At 38.2% G+C, this 16,345-nt stretch overlaps 1 protein-coding gene across 1 annotated transcript in view; it reads right to left on the reverse strand.

Moving 5' to 3' along the window:
* Positions 1-16,345, reverse strand: part of plxna2 (plexin A2) — a 225,524-nt gene that overhangs the window by 166,948 nt on the left and 42,231 nt on the right. Inside the window, exons 2-3 of the mRNA XM_077218389.1 lie at positions 10,817-12,145; positions 3,023-3,205 (exon numbers count right to left, since the gene is read on the reverse strand). Of these exons, the coding sequence (XP_077074504.1) occupies positions 3,023-3,205; positions 10,817-12,019 (1,386 nt within the window). The 5' untranslated portion in view covers positions 12,020-12,145. The remainder of the gene's footprint in view (positions 1-3,022; positions 3,206-10,816; positions 12,146-16,345) is intronic.

Genomic DNA, 16,345 nt, shown 5'->3' on the forward strand with positions numbered 1-16,345 from the left:
TGGGTTCAATTCCCAGGGAAAGCAAGAACTGAATCTAAAAATGTGTACCTTGAAATGCAATGTAAGTCGCTTTGGATAAAAGTGTCTGCCAAATGTAACTGTAAATTCTTCAAGGACAAGGCACAACCACTCACCCCTGTGCAACAAAATAGGAACTACAGAGCATCAAAATCCTGTTAGTCTATAGGTTAACATCAACATGAGAGCAACTAGGGCCATGCCATATAGCCAAAAATGAAAATTGTATTTTGAAAATTAAAAAACAACATTATTTACAAATATATACATATTCAAGTGAGTAAAATAACGTTTTATTTGAATGAATAGAGCGAACAAGCTCCAATGCTAGTTTTGCTTCTGAAGCTAAAAATCATAGGTGCTATTAAAACTTTCATAGAAAAATCATTAAAAAAGTCATAGGTGCTATTAAAACATCTTAACACTTTCATACTGGTGTATCTGGAGACATTAGGAATCCTCATGGCCAAATAAAAAGCATATTCAAATAATCACAATATCCGTGATGCTGCTTAATTTTAGATGACTAGCAAACTCATAGATAATATATGGTGAATATTATTAAATAGTTCATAGCTGGAACACAGCCAGACAGCTTGAGTTGCACAGTGAGGAAAAGAAAAATCTCACAAATACCAGCTTCCTGAGCTCTCTGGACTCGTTTGTGTATTCCAAGAGACACAGTTTTTGGGGCTGGGTTGCTCTCTAAACTCTCCAAAACACACAAGCTCTCATAAGGCTGTCTCATCCTCTTCCTGCGACACTGTTACGCCCTGTGCAGATGTGACCGAATCCTCAGGGTTTGCAGAGACTATCGCAAGATACTCAGCGTTTCCATCTAGGGTAATAACTCCCTAATCCCACCATATCTGTACGTCTTATTTTCCTATCTGGCCACTAGGGCGGCGATAATACACACCGCCTGAGATTCAACAAAGAGCTTGAGGCTAGACAAACATGCCGCGGCAGCACTTCTAAGAGTACAGCGCTGACGGCCTAATTTGATTGTACCAACCGAGAGGAGAAAAAAAATAACATTAATTAATAAGCCACTAAAACAAGAGGATTACAGTGAGTGAATGCCTCCGATGCCACTTCCTGATTGCGGTGCTGATTCAATTATAAATTAATTAATCAAGGCGCAAAACACAATTTGGACGTTGCCGTGCTACCGGCATGAAACAAAAACACTCGGTTTGACTCTTTGACATTGTCCGTTCTCCCTGGCGTCTGGGAAGGCAGCTGTTATTTGTGTGTGTTTGTAGGGGGGCAGGTGGGAATGAGGGACAAACCCAGCGTTTGTAGAGCAGGTCTCCCTCTGTCTTCATCTCTTTGGTGTCTCCTTCAGCTGCTGTGGGGTGAGGACAGGAGGTGGGCATGCCTGTTCCTGCTCGTCTAACAGGGCCTAACCTGTCACTCAACATTGTCGTGTCCCAAAGGAGGTATGAGTCCCAATAGCAGCTGACAGACCCTTAGACATCTTCATAATTGCGTATTGAAGGTAGTCTCATCTTGTTACCAACCACGGCAGTTCCATTAGCCACATGCTAACATGTCAACACTTACTTAACTGCCAGCTTAATAAAGGGCAAACCATTTGAACCACACAGATAGATCTGTAGTCAACATAAAAATCTAAATATTTCAGTGCCTGTTTACTGTATATTAGTCTTGTAATTTTTAAACAAAAACCATTAAAAATAATTTTCAGTAATTAAAATAAAGCTGAAATTAAAGCTAAATAATAGATGAAAATGTAAAAAAAAAACTAGCCTAGGGCCATTTTTCCTGGTTGCATTCGCACCAAGAACTCTGAAGTAACTTACATGTCCTGCCACTCTAGTTTCTGTGTGGGACTTTTATTCTGATGCCACTAAGAATGCCTGAGCACACAGCGCTCCAGTTCTCTGTCTTCATTAGTTTACGGTTTGTTTAAAAGTCCTGTCTAATACGTTATTAGATAGAACAGCTATTCAAAAAAAGTAACAGTATACGAAAAGTGTTATAGCTTTTGCTGTGTAGTTGATGACAGGTGTTTCCACATGCGTTTGGCCAATCAACGTACACTTACGTCACTGGTAGTTCCTATTGTGCTGGGTTAGACCCTACTCTGAAGTAGGAGCTAATTTAGCTCCCCCAAAGGGCGTTCCTAGAACTAAAATCATTCCCAGTTCCTGAGGTGTGAACACAGCAAAAAAGTGAGTACTTTTTTTCAGCCAATAGTTATAGGAATTATGAAAACGTTCCTCCAGTACAAAAGCCCCTTTAGAGTGGAAATAAATATATCAGATTAGATAAAAAAAGTTATTTAGTTATTGTTTTATTCTTATGTTGTACTGTAGGTAACATAGCCTGTTAATAGTTAGCACAGTTAAATACTCAAATCAAATGTGTAAGCGAATGACGTTCATGTTGACTTTGATAGAAGTTGAGTGATGGTTTCTTGTCTATTACACTACTATTGCCAAACAAAAGATATTTTTTAACACATTATCGTCATGCTATTTATCTGAAAGATATTATAATTATGCATCTGATAACCTTATACTCTCAACAGCAATTGGCTCTTGTGTCTAACATCCTTTCCTTGGGTTTGGCTGAGAAGACATTCTATTAAAATTAATAGACTTGGAAGGTAGACAGGAACCCCTGAGGTCACTTTAAGCTGGCCATTATGGACACGAAGGTGAACAGAACCAGAAGAATCCTACAAAAAGGTATTAAATATTTAGGCAAAAAAGTTTCTGGTTCCCTCTTTTCCATCTATACTTTTAAATGAGGCCAGTAGAGCAGTTTAAAGTGGTGCTCCTCCAGAAGACATCATTAATAACTAACGTGACACACTGTTTGCGAACAAAACCGTTTGCTTGTATCTTACTGTAGGTTACAGGTCTAGAACTTTTCCATTTAACTCAAACATGTCCATCTCCGTAAAACGTCTCAGCTTTCAGAGCCACAACATTCAGTCGACCGCTGAGTTAAAACTCCTGCACTCAAGACTCACCTTTTTCAGTCGTCCACTCTTGGTGCCAACAAAAGCCACACAGTAGCCATTATAGACGTAGGAGGTCACCGAGGTCATGCGATCCCGGCTTTCCGTATAAAGCGTGTGTCCGGTCACCAGCTGAGAGCCGCCAAGGGGCTGGTTGATGTCCAAACCGCAGAAGGAGTCATCAATAGGGACAGGCTACAGGAGGAGAAAGGTCAACCGAGAGTCAGCAGTTTGCTTGGAATCAAAAAGTCAAGGTCAGTTTGGTTGTTTATACAGGCATCAGTAGGAGGATGAAAAGGTTGCACTGATTTGAATACAGAGAAGCACAAATCATATTAACTGACCCAGCGTCATCTGTTTGTTTTGTTGTCAAGTAAAGGTAAGAAATGGAACCGCCAAAACTAAAGGTTGATGTTAATATACAAAATGAGTCAAAAAGAATTTTACACCAAAATACTGAATGAAATATTATACTGTTATGATTGGGGTTTTTTTCTTACTCTCCACATGCTAAACAAAATGAATGCAGATATTCATGATAAAGGTAAAATAATTGTAAACATATATTTTATAAAGATTAGGAACAATTTCTAGCAAGTACATAAATATGTATACTAACATTCAAAAGTTAAAAAAATCAGCAAGGAACCATTAAATGGAAGTGACAACAGATTTCTAAAGAAAAATAGGGAAAATGCACAAAAATATGTTGATGAGAAATAACAAATTATTGGGCACCAAATCAACATATTAAAATTATTTCTGAAGGATCATATGACAGTGATCATGTGTAGCCTTCTATGGACAAGTGTTGCAAATTAGCAGTTTTGCTATAACACTAAAAACAATGTATCTGGTTTGTCCAATTCTGTTGTTATGTCAATATCAAATAAACAAATAAATAAATAAATACATAAATAAAAATATGTGTTTCTTTCCAGGCATTGAAATTACACTTTTTACACAACATTCCTTTTCATTTCAGAGTTTTCAGTGACTGTGGGATTCAGTTTAATCACACTATAAACTAATGATATTAACTGATTTGGGTTTGCAGTGAAGGCCAGAGAATACTGACTCTTGTTCAGTTTCTGAGGGAAGACAGTAACTGGACCACTGAGTGTGGTTTCCCAAGCCAGCCGCTTGGTTTTCTGTTCAGCTGGGCAGACATGTTCCCGCTCTGCTCTGGTGAGTCCTGCCGAGCTCCTAGACTGCCTCGTTACCCTGTGCTATGAGAATAGTGTAGCTCACTCCAGCTGGGGACGAAAGCACATTCACACACACTTACACACTCCACCAGCAGAAAGCAACACCTATACAGACGAGACTGGGGCTGAAACCACAAGCACACAGTCTCTAATTCTGATTTAAAGGATCTAGTCAGGGACAGAGTGTTTCTATAACTTCTATAGTGCAGGGGTTGTTTTTTTTTAATCAAAACTACCAAATTTTAACTTTTATTTTATTATTATTATTTCTTTTACAACCATGATGTAGAAGAGCCTAACCCTGGTTGTAAGCCTAAACTTGACATACACTGTAAACGTGTGTTTAAAATAGTCTTAGCAAGGCAAATACAAAAATATATCAAACATGTTGCCAGTTTCGCCATTCTATTCCAAAAAAAGTAAAACATGTAAATTCCTACAATATATAATACAGAATGCTGCTTAACACAATAGCTCGTTTGAATCTAAGGTAAATGATACTGTGTTGGAAATTACTTTCAGAAAAATGACAGAATCCTCTGGTTATCGATAACCATCCAGAAGTGTGCAATGTCAAGAGTGTGAAATGTGTGTCCACAGGTCCTAAAAGGGCCAAAAGAAACACCCATATTTTTCCTTCGCTCTGTCTCAATTGCTCTCCCCTTCCACCTCCTCCTCTCTCTCAGACACACGCATACACACCAACTTAAACTAAAGAGATTGAAGCTTGTAAACATTTACAATCTAATGGGAGGGTCTATGGCCCATTTTTCATGTCACATGCAGCATGGGCCACTATCAATCCCCATTTGGGTTGGGGCGGCGAGTTACAACAGTCGGCGGTGTTTCGATTCAGGTCATCGGAGTTTGTGACTGACACTGGCCTCAAAGTGCCATGTAGAGTAAGAGGGATGGATACTGTGTGCTCGGTCATGATGCTGAACGCAGCACTGCTCGTCCCCAACACTCCACAGCCCTTTAATATCAGCCTGGTCGACTACAGGCTCACGCTATAAAATCTTTACTGCCTCCCAGCCCTTCACAAGCTGGGGGACGGCAATAAAGCAGGGATGTAAATGCCTCGTACTATACAGATATTGCTCCAGCCCCTCTTCATCGTGCTTTCTTTTATTTTCAAATCTAAAAATAGCTGCCTAGATCTGTTCTACAAAAAACAGTTGGCATTTGACTACATGATTTAAATTTGTATGCCAAGTCCTTTTTTAAAGAAAGTCAGTCCACTATGCCTTCATCTTGGTAATGCCCTCGGGCAGCTATGTTCTAGTCTTGCAAGTCCTATGCTAATGTACAGCAAAGGATTCATTCTACATCGTATATACTTCAAAGGGAAAAAACACATTTCCAAAACTGTTTGGCAATCGTACATTTCAGTAACATCAAAATCTGGCATTGAAATGGTATCATAAATTGCTACTTTAGCTCAAATTAATGTAATTATTAAAAATGTAGCAACACGGGAGCAAAATGTTTCTAAATTCATTAAATATACCAATCGGTCAATATGATAATTCATTTTTATTGAATGATAAATTATATAAACCTGGAGTGGACAGTAACAGGACTAGCACTTCAAAGATCCAAGAAGCACATATTAAATGGCACAGCAAACTCACCACCCTTTTGATGCCACCAAACTTTTTTTTACCTCCGTTTCAGAAGTAGGAAAAAGAATTCCACTAAAATAGTACTCCTCATACATTTTTGTTTGCAATTCAAGCTCAACTTACCTAAAAAAAATAAAATGCACAAAGATTTCCATGATTTCCAAGTACTTCTACTGAAAGAGTGTGAGCTTTTGAACATTCAGTGTCAAGTTTTGCCTCCCTTGTGCTCTCTGATATGAAACCTAAAGTGCATGATATTCACACGCCAACCTTCAGTGCCTGATATTCACATGCCAACCTTCATGCTCATCACTGGAACCCATTTCCCATTACTACTGTTTCGGGTAAGGGGTTATTGTTCCATACACAAATCAGGACAAGGGTCGTTCCTTTGGAAGCCACCTGATCAATAGAGTGTCCTTAGATCACTGCTCAAACTGGCACCGCGATAGGCTTGATCAGGCAGCTTGATGAAACGTAACACCGGCTGAATGAGTGAATAGCATCAAAGGGCTGGATGTAAAGCAGCGAGCAGGTTGGCCAGGCAGGAAGACAGTTGCAAGCTGGGCTCTGTGATAAATCTTTCATCCGGTTTTCTCGGCCTATGACCTCTCTTCTTCCTCCTCTCGCCCTCTGTTTCTTAGTTTCACTTTCTCTGTGATTCAGCAGAGACACTGGAGCTGAAGAAACCAACCCGAAAGGCTGCACAGAGGCCATGTTTCCAGTGATCAAAAATATCCTGAAATAACTGAAAGGAAATTAAATAAAAACATCACAGTAGGGGAGTTCTAGCAGTATGTTTAGGTAAAACGAGCTTGAATAGCAAACGAAAAAATCTAAGGAGTATTATTTCACTGTAAAAATATTTTCATACTCCTACTGTTTTTGAAAAGGGAGTAAAAAAAGCTTGGTGGCAGCAAGAGGGTGGTTAGTTTTGGCATTTGATTAGTATGGGTTCAAAGGCTTCTCTATTTGATTTGAAGTTTATTTCAAGCAATAAAAAATAAAAGTATATGCATATATATATATATATATATATATATATATATAATGCTAAATAATAATCTTCATTATCAAATCTGTCCCGCTATTTATAATAATCACATCATATATAAAATATAACCATTATAATGATTATAACCATAATCATTATTTACTCAGCTTGGTATACATATCCCGCTTTATTGTAATTATGTCACCATTTACAATATCAAGATAAATAATAAGAACTATTTATAATCATCACTACTTCCGTTATTATACAATAACCACCATCCCATAATCACAATCTCAAGAACACCATAATCCCTCACTCAGCCTTATATTTTGTCAAAACCATTTCTTTGTATCTTAATTTAAATCTGTGAATATGTGGGCATTGCTTGAGCTGTATCCCCAAATCATTCCAAAGTTTGATACCACACACATACACACACAAACTTTTCCTGGTAGTTCTCACCGCCTGGAATTTAAAGTTACCACATCCCCTCAGGTTATAGACCCCTTCTCTTCCTATAAAGAACTTTTGGATATTGCCTGGCAGATCATTTTTGTTGGCTTTATACAAGACTTGTGCAGTATAAAAATCAACTAGATCAAAAAGTTTTAAATTTTTAGACTGCAGAAATAATATATTTGTGTGACCAAAATATCCCACCTTGTGTATAATTCTAACTGCACGTTGTTGGAGTAAGACGAGGGGATGTAGTGAACTTTCATAGTTATATCCCCAAATTTCTATACAATAAGTTAAATAGGGCAAAACCAGTGAACAATACAATATATATAGTACATTATATTCCAAGACATATGTAACTTTATTAATTACAGAAATACTTTTAGATACTTTACCTTGTATGTATCTGATGTGTGGTTTCCAATAATAATATTTCTGCATTTTCTTTATAATTACCAAACATAATTACCTTCGTTTTATTTAAATTCAGATAATTTATTTATATCTTATTTAGTTTTACTAATTCTTTATTTACTATCTTTATAAGTGTATTATAATTATCACAAGAATATAATATATTGGTGTCATTAGCAAATAATATCAATTTCAATAATTTAGAAACATGAAATTTGTCATTTATATATAACTTAAATAATTTAGGACCTAATACTGATCCTTGAGGGACCCCAAAAGTAATGCCCAGACACTGTGATGTAAACTCGCCCATCTTCACAAACTGTTGTGTCTCAGTTAAATAACTTTTGATCAAGTTCAAAGCCACTCCCCTAATGCCATATTTTTCCAGTTTATTGAGTAAAATAGAATGATTAAGTGTATAAAAGGCTTTCCTTAAATCAATAAATATTCCAACTGCATTTTTAAAAAAAATCTGTTTGTGATTTCTTCCACAGCTTCAATTAAGGCCATTGATGTCGACCTCTTTACTCTAAAACCATACTGACTTTCATTTAATATGTCATGTTTGTCTATAAATTTTTCTAATCTATCATTAAATAGTTTCTCTAAGATTTTTGAAAACTTATGTAGCAGAGAGACAGGTCTGTAGTTTGTGATGATGTGCTTGTTTCCATTTTTATAAAGTGGTATTATTTTTGCAAATTTCATTTTATTTGGAAATAATCCAGTCTGAAATGATACATTGCATATGTATGTTAAGCGGTTTTGAAATACTATTTATTAATTTTTTTAAATTATTGTCATATCTATGTCATAACAATCGGTAGATGTTTTATTTTTGCTTTTATTAGCAATAGCTATAATCTCTGTCTCACTCACATCAGAGAGAAAGATGGTCTTTGCATTCCTTTCTATAATGGACTCATACAATGTATAATTTTCACACTCAGGAATTATTGCTGTTAAATCTGGTCCAACATTTACAAAAAACTAATTGAAACTATTTACTATGTTATACATATTAAAGTTTTCACCATTCTGATCAATAAAATAATCTGGATATGAATTCTTAGTTGTTTTATCCTTAATTATACAATTTAATATACCCCATACCCCTTTAATATTATTTTTGTTTCCATTTAATACATTTTTAGAGTAAAATTTCTTACTAGTTCTTACTATATTGGTCAATTTATTTTTATATGTTTTATATCTGTTTTATTCTTTTGTCCTAAGTTTAATAAATTGGCTATATAGAGTGTTTTTTATTTTTACAAGCATTTTGTAAACCCATAGTTAACCAGGGACATTTTATAAGTTTATTCTTGTAGTTGTATTGCCGAATTGGACAGTTTTTGTTGTATAATGTGCTAAATATTTGTAAAAAACTATTCCACATCTTTCTCTATGTATACAATGTTCCAGTCTTGTTCCATTAAGTCATAATTAAGTGAATTAATTGCTTGAAAACTATTCAAATTGTTAAAGATCAACCTGCATAATACCATAGATTTATTGAAAAGTATTGAGTTTTAGAGTACATATATCCTCATGTTTTTATATCCAAGTCCTCCTCCTCAGTCAATCATGACACATTCCTCTAGGACCAGGAGAGAAGACGCAGGAGGTTTCTATTGCAATCTTTTTAATGAGGCCTAGAAAAACATGGAGGAGGGCAGGCTGACATCATAAGCCATTGACGCCCCCCCCCCCCTGGGGTCAGATGAGGGATCCTCTAGGGTCCTTAATGGGACCAGAGTGGAGTCGGCTACTATGAAGACCACCCTGCTCAGACACTCAATAATGTTTTCCTCTGAGTGACAATCACCTCTGACATCATGCTAATGGTGAATTTACTGAAGCTAATAAAGGATACCCTGGAGGAAACCACATATCAGTGGTTCGTCATTAAGACTCTACTTAAACTTCATGCACACATATGCTAAAGAACCAGTGTGAGCAATAAAAACATACACATATTAATTGATATATGTATGTAAACATCAACGCACCACTTGTCAATGTGGTCACTTGTAAATATGCATATGCACACTTGTAAATATGCATATGCACAGAGAATTAATAGTGCTTCTAATTCAATTTGTTTACATCAGAGGTCAAACAGCAGAGACTCAAAGGACTGTGGTCTATTGGGAGCATGACTAGTAAAGAACAAAGAAAACAAAAGATGATTACCTTGAATAATAAAGGTGCATGCAACAATGCATTCATTGTTAGACATGACACCTAACACATTAACCAATGTTAACTGATTCAATGTTATCAAAAAGTGGTAACAAAAAAACTACAAAAAAAAGCATTAATAAAAATACAATAATAAAATTATAACAAGCTGCATGCATGCAATGCATAAATAAGCACCCTAATCACTATAGTTAACCATGGTGACCAATAAATATTTAATTTGCTTCAATTTTGAGAATATTATCATGTTGACATGACTCATATGTTTATCAAACTTTAATGTAGCCATTTAGACTACCAACGCTAAACAATTAGCAGAAATTTTACAATTACCAAAACAGTTGAAAGGATTAGTCTAGAATTCCTTTCATGGGATTTTTTGGGGTGTGCATTCATGCTTAGACCAACTCTGACCATGCCTGTCATTCAATCCTGTAGGTTGCAGGGGTCAACAGGATTGCTTGGATAGTATACTGTTACACTCTTAAGAATGAAATATGGATATGTTAGAACAACAACCAGCTACGTAAATATTATGATGCAGATCCTATTCTCATTCCAAAGAAAACATAAAATTAGTAACAATTCCCCATCTGACTGTTTTGATCTACTGTGGTTTCTAGTAAGCAGAAGCAGACATCTGTTTCTGAGAGGGCAAACATGTATATTGCGCTAAGAGAACAGCTTTCAAAGGCAGATAGCTCTAAATAAAGCTCTTAAATAAACCATGCATACAACAAGTTCAATTAAAGTAGTACAATTTGGAAAGAACTTCTATGATTAAGGTTTCAGATACTACATCTAAAGTAATGCTTCATGTACAAAAGCTGGTTTAGAAAGCTAATCAGCAAACTAGTTGCTATGGCTAGTAATAATAATAATAAAAAAATCTTACCGCTTTGGTACAAGGTACATCCTTTCCCAACAGCCAGTTGAGCTCTAAGTTTCCCTCTCCCTGATAGCAGGATTGCATACGCTCCTTGATCTGTGCATTGATGTCCCGGATGCTGAAGACACAGAGGGCCGAGTCATCAGGTGGATGGTGGTACTGTTTTTGACCTTTGGAAAATACAGCAAAGAGCACATCATCCTGAGCACTAATGTTAAGGGATGCTGCAAGCACTCGCCCAGGCTTGCCCAGGTAGGCCGCCTGCAGAAGGCGGTACTCCACCCTGTTTCGGACACAACCGATAGGCAACGACACATAGGAGTGGAATTTGTGGTCATCTTTGCAGAGTCGGACGATTCGAGAGGTGTAAAACAGGTCGTTTGAGGGCCCGCTGGAAGACATGCTGTTCTCAGGTGTTTCTGGTTGCACAGTCAGAAAGTAGACAAAATTCCCACTGGCAAAGCCATAGATGTAGTAAATGTCGAAATGAGACACCAAAGCCAGTGTGTCGGAGGGAATCTTGATGAGCGATGAAACAAAGTCAGTGTGTAGCTCATAGTCCAGCATTGCCGAAGACTCCGGGTCTCGAGGAAGTTTCCGGCTGGAGATGGTCGGAAAGTAATCTTGTTTCCCATCCACAGCGGTACCAATGAAGAGGGTCCCATCCTTGCCCTGCGAAGGCACAATGACTCCATACATGGTGCCAGTCTGGTTGACACTGGAAAGGTAGTGCTCCTTTTTGTGAGATGGCTCCACCAAGATGAAGAGGTCGTCCAACCGTAGCAGTTTGCAGACACCTTGGTAGAGGCTTCCGCAGGCAAGTAGTCGATTTTGAGAGTAGTCAATGAGCAAGAGTTTGTTGATGTTGTTGGTAGAAACCAGTGGTTCATTGCAAGGCTGAACAATTAGTGGAGGGTAGCAGGCCTTGTTGTCATCTTCCGGACCAGTGTCATGGGATACTAGGAGTGTTAAGTTGCCCGATAACTTGTAGACTCGGTTGACAGCACCAATGTAGATTGCTCCTGTCGTCTTGTGAACTGTCAGGTGGTTGAAGGCCCATTCTCGTCGCTCAGGGTGAAATGTTGTAAAGGACTGTTCACAGCACACTACAGGCAATATTAAGACAAACAACCAGCACGTAAAGGACAATGTGGAACCCTGTCTAGTGCTTTGTTTTAAAGTCCTCTGTGAATCCCGCTGTCCCTCCATGGTCAGAGGGACCCGTCAGGTTAGAAAATTAAGAGTTTAAAGAAGTATCAGAAGGCTCAAACTTTGTCTTCGTTGTCTGAAGGATAACTTTGTGGTCCGGTGCTTTACCAGAATCTTCACATTTTTCTGAAAGAGAGAAAGAGAGAGTGATGAGGACATAAATCAGCATCAAAACATCTAGACTCACATATAATCCAAAAGCTAACAGACAATGGAAATGGCACCACATTAAAACGAACCAAGGCCCTCTGCCTCCATTGGGGGGAGGTGGGGGAGGGATGGGGTGCTTCAGCTTCTCTAATAGACATTGGCAGGAAATGTTTATCTTCACATTCCAAAGGAGTTGTCGGGCAGGATTACACAATGCAGGAAGGTGAAGCACATCGAAGCAACGGAAATTAGCATGACATGAATTGCGCTGCTTGCCATTTCTCTGAGACAGCAGTTTCTAAGAATGGAACCCAGTCAAAGGTCTCTAGAGTAGTACCTGTTTTGTCAATTACAAGATCTAACATCAAAAAAGAAAGGATCTAAGCCAAAGCATGTCTGAAAAGGTCTGACAAATGGTTTTAAAATTATTATTCTTTTAGTTTTGGAGCCATTTCATTTTTTTTCCCTAATATTTTTGGAATAATGCATTTATGTCAGGAAAAGTATGCTTAAAAGCTTTTCTTTATGACAAATATTAACATTACACTCTCATTTCTTGACACATGCTTCTTCCTTAATATCTACCCTTCCCAACTTATTTTGTCACTCTCACAGTGAGAAAAGTACATTGTGGAAAAGGCAATTTATGTAATAGTAGTTTGCAAAGACCGGTAGAGCGACATCTCCCCCATACGATAAATCAAAAGGGGGGATTCTTCTGAATTTATCCCAGGGAGTTAATTATCCAATCCACTGCATGAGGGAGGCCTGGATCTTATTACTACAACAAAGTGTGAACAAATTGGGTGCCGGTTCCATGTACCCTGTTTTTACTATCTGCTCTGTGAGGGGGCTGTTTAACAGGATCTGAATCAATTAATTATGCTTTCCAAGTTTTCTCTCTTTCCTTTTTTGTATCCCTTTGACACCATTAAGTCCTGGAGGGATTAATCATTGGCACCAGAGCAATCATCCCTAAACGAATAAGGCAGCCATTAGAGATATACAATCTACACTGTCCGAACACATTCAACATATTTCTGCTCATATTTTTTCCCCCTTGTTTGATTTGCATGTATTATCAGTCCTATAGTAGGTGGTACGAGAGGGCTAACACGTGTAGACAATGCCTGCACATCATAGAATCACATATGATTAAGCAAAGCAGTCTGACAATCGTAATTAGCTCAGACATGTGGTTTAAGTGAATATAGCTTTGCAAGTGTGCTAGAACATGTCAAGATATAGAAGCTATTGTTAATCGCTTTGTGATTTGCATGTAGGGGCTAAAGAGACAAAGTGATCAAAGGTAAACGACCAGTGCAGAATTATAAACAGGACTTTGCTAACATATATCAAACTGCTACTATCCACTTTAGCTGTCCTCTTTATCATAAACATGCGCTAGCTCAGTTCTGAGATGCAGTCTATTAGCATGGCTATAAAGGGAGTAGTAAAACCCAGTCCTAGGGTTGGTTTTGTCCTTCAGGCTGCTCTTTTGTGGGACTTCGCACATGCTGGAGGTGCAAAGCACGTTCCCCTGGAGGTGTTATCTGGCATCTGCTGAACAAGCAATTTTCTGCAGCCTTCTGGCTTTAGGCCTCACCTTCAGGAGTGCAATCACCTCTTCTCTCCAACCACAAACCATCACTGAATTAATCTTGTATGATTTTGCTCGAGTAGTCTAACTACCACCACTCCTCTCTTTTCTTCCTTTTCCCTAACCCTTTTTCCCCTGTTCCCTGCTGTCGCATAGCGAGTGGCTTCTCTCTTTTTATGTCGTAGCGACAGCTGCACTGAAAAGGGGACTGATGGTGTAAATAATGACTGTTCAAAGTTTAGAAGCAGTGCTGTCAGGAACAGAAGCAATAGGGGCTTTGTTTATTATGCTTTGTGTTTTTCCCCTTCTTTTCTGCAACGCTTGACAGGACTCTGCTTATTATGCAGCCTGGCCAAAGTATTGAATAGATGAGACTGATTCGCCTCTTAGCTTCCTTTTATTGTTTGAAGTCAGTCTTTTACTCTTGGCTCTCGGAAGAGATTACCATGTCAATGTTTGCACCTGTGAATCATTGTTTCGTCACACCAGAGCCTATAGAGATAATGGCGCTATTTAGGTAGGTTTGTCAGAACAGGCATCTGTATTGTGGAGACAACAGCACAGGCATTTTGGCAAGAGTTTTATTTCACCATGACAGTCACAACCATACAGTGCACAAATGGAAAGGTAGCAGTTGCCTCATTAGCATATCCATTATGACCTCACCACCACAAGAGACTATGCTTTTATTCAAATGTCCTGCCTCTGTCTCTGGTTTGATTTGTGGTGGAGTTGCACCTGCGTCAGTGAGTCACATAAAAAGACAGTTAGTGCGCTCTGGGAATATCATTTGAATAATTTAATAATTAAAATAAAAAAGTAATACTATAAATTGTGTGCGTATACTGAATATATATACACACTGTATATGCACATTAATGCACTGTAATCGTAGGCGCTTTGAATTGAAAGCACTTGCTTTATGACAAAGAAACCATCACTAGTACTCCACTGAACCCCTGACTGTTATTTCAGTTCCATCTGACTGAGTATCAGCACATGGCTCCACCGAGTGTCATTTTATCATGTGAAAATTCATCCCTGGGTTATAATCCGCTCATCACATTTACATTAAACTGACCTCCTGGATACAATGCAGTTCAGATGGGATCCAAATTTAGCACTACTAATCGCTTGTGAACCATGGCGAATTCAAGCCTATGCTTCTAAAAGATTCCTCAGCTGAAATGTGCACAAGCACAAAGCAGATTTTTTCAGGCCACATTGGTATATTTTACACTTTGGTATCTGACTGAATACAGCTCCAAAAGATGGGGGCATAGAATGTTCTAGCTTGTTATATCCGAATACACGGCCTTGGATTTCATTGTTGGGCTAAATTTGAGTGTGCAGACTGAACGAACAGGAAAACCACTGCATTCCAGTGAGTGTTGAGGCTGTGATTATTGTACAGGAAAACTGTTGTTTTCCTTAATGAACAGTAAGACAAAACAAACCACATGTTAGTGCTCCATAAACCCATAGCGGCCTTGTGACTAACTTCGGTTCGCTCATCTATATAATATGTTGTGAACGTAATGATCAGATTCCTGGCAGTGACATTGCGGTAGCTACCAAATCTCTAGAAGTATGAGCCATACTTTATATTAGCGTTGGCATAGGGACATTAGAATTGGTTTAGGGTTGAAAGAGTAATGTTATGTTGTGATTCATCACAGACTCTACCCACAATTCAAAGCACAGGCGAACCGTTTCAATGGACAGAAGGGTAATTTTAAGCTCCAAGGGCTGATATAGAGCCCGGCTCAAGGGCTGAAGCTATGGATACGAGAGCAGAGGGAGAACACCAATACACCCCCCACCCTCACCCCCACCCTGTGTCCCATTACATATTTTTCCTCCTTTTATAAACTACTTAACAATAGAACCAAAGTTGTTTGATCTTTTAAATTCATATTTACAGCTATTGTACGGCTTCAGATAAAGAACCTAAACCACAATCCCGTTATGGCGGAAAATCCTATTAATTGTTGTGGAATGGGAAATAAAAGACACTTTGGAATTTCATGCTTGGTATTAATCCGTCATTCCTAATAACAACTAATCTTTGAGCATGTAATCTAAATGGTTCAATAAATACCAATATTTATACCGTCACAAAGAAAAGAAAGCTATTTAAGCAGACAAAAATCAAGCAGCAAGGAAGAAGAAAACAAAGTTTAAGAAGTTGTTGCCTTTGAAAAGGCTGATCGCTTGGCAGCGAAGAGTCTTATCTCTGTTGCAATTTTTTTTAGCAAGTTAAAAATAGAAAGTCTAATTTTCCTTGAGGGAAGCAGCACTTTGTGGGAGTGCGTCTAAAAAACGATTAGTAGGAGAGGTTAGTCCATTAGTCTTTATTTCTTCCCTGACATTCTCTGGTGGTGATAATGAAAGGCTTTGTGAGAGCAGGGTGTCGTGGCAGTGTAGTGATATTTATAATTTCTTTTGTCTCTGCTGGAGCTCCGGCTGCGCCAGTAATGGCTGCTTCTCTCTCCGTGCCAGCTCCCACTGCCGAGCGCATCCATTCCCCATAGGGAAATGACACAGTGTGAAGTAGGGACGGATTACACTCTCAC

Source organism: Siphateles boraxobius, unplaced genomic scaffold, assembly GCF_051911475.1.
Source record: "Siphateles boraxobius isolate OS27281-9 unplaced genomic scaffold, OSU_SipBor_1 77, whole genome shotgun sequence".
Classification (NCBI taxonomy): domain Eukaryota; kingdom Metazoa; phylum Chordata; class Actinopteri; order Cypriniformes; family Leuciscidae; genus Siphateles; species Siphateles boraxobius.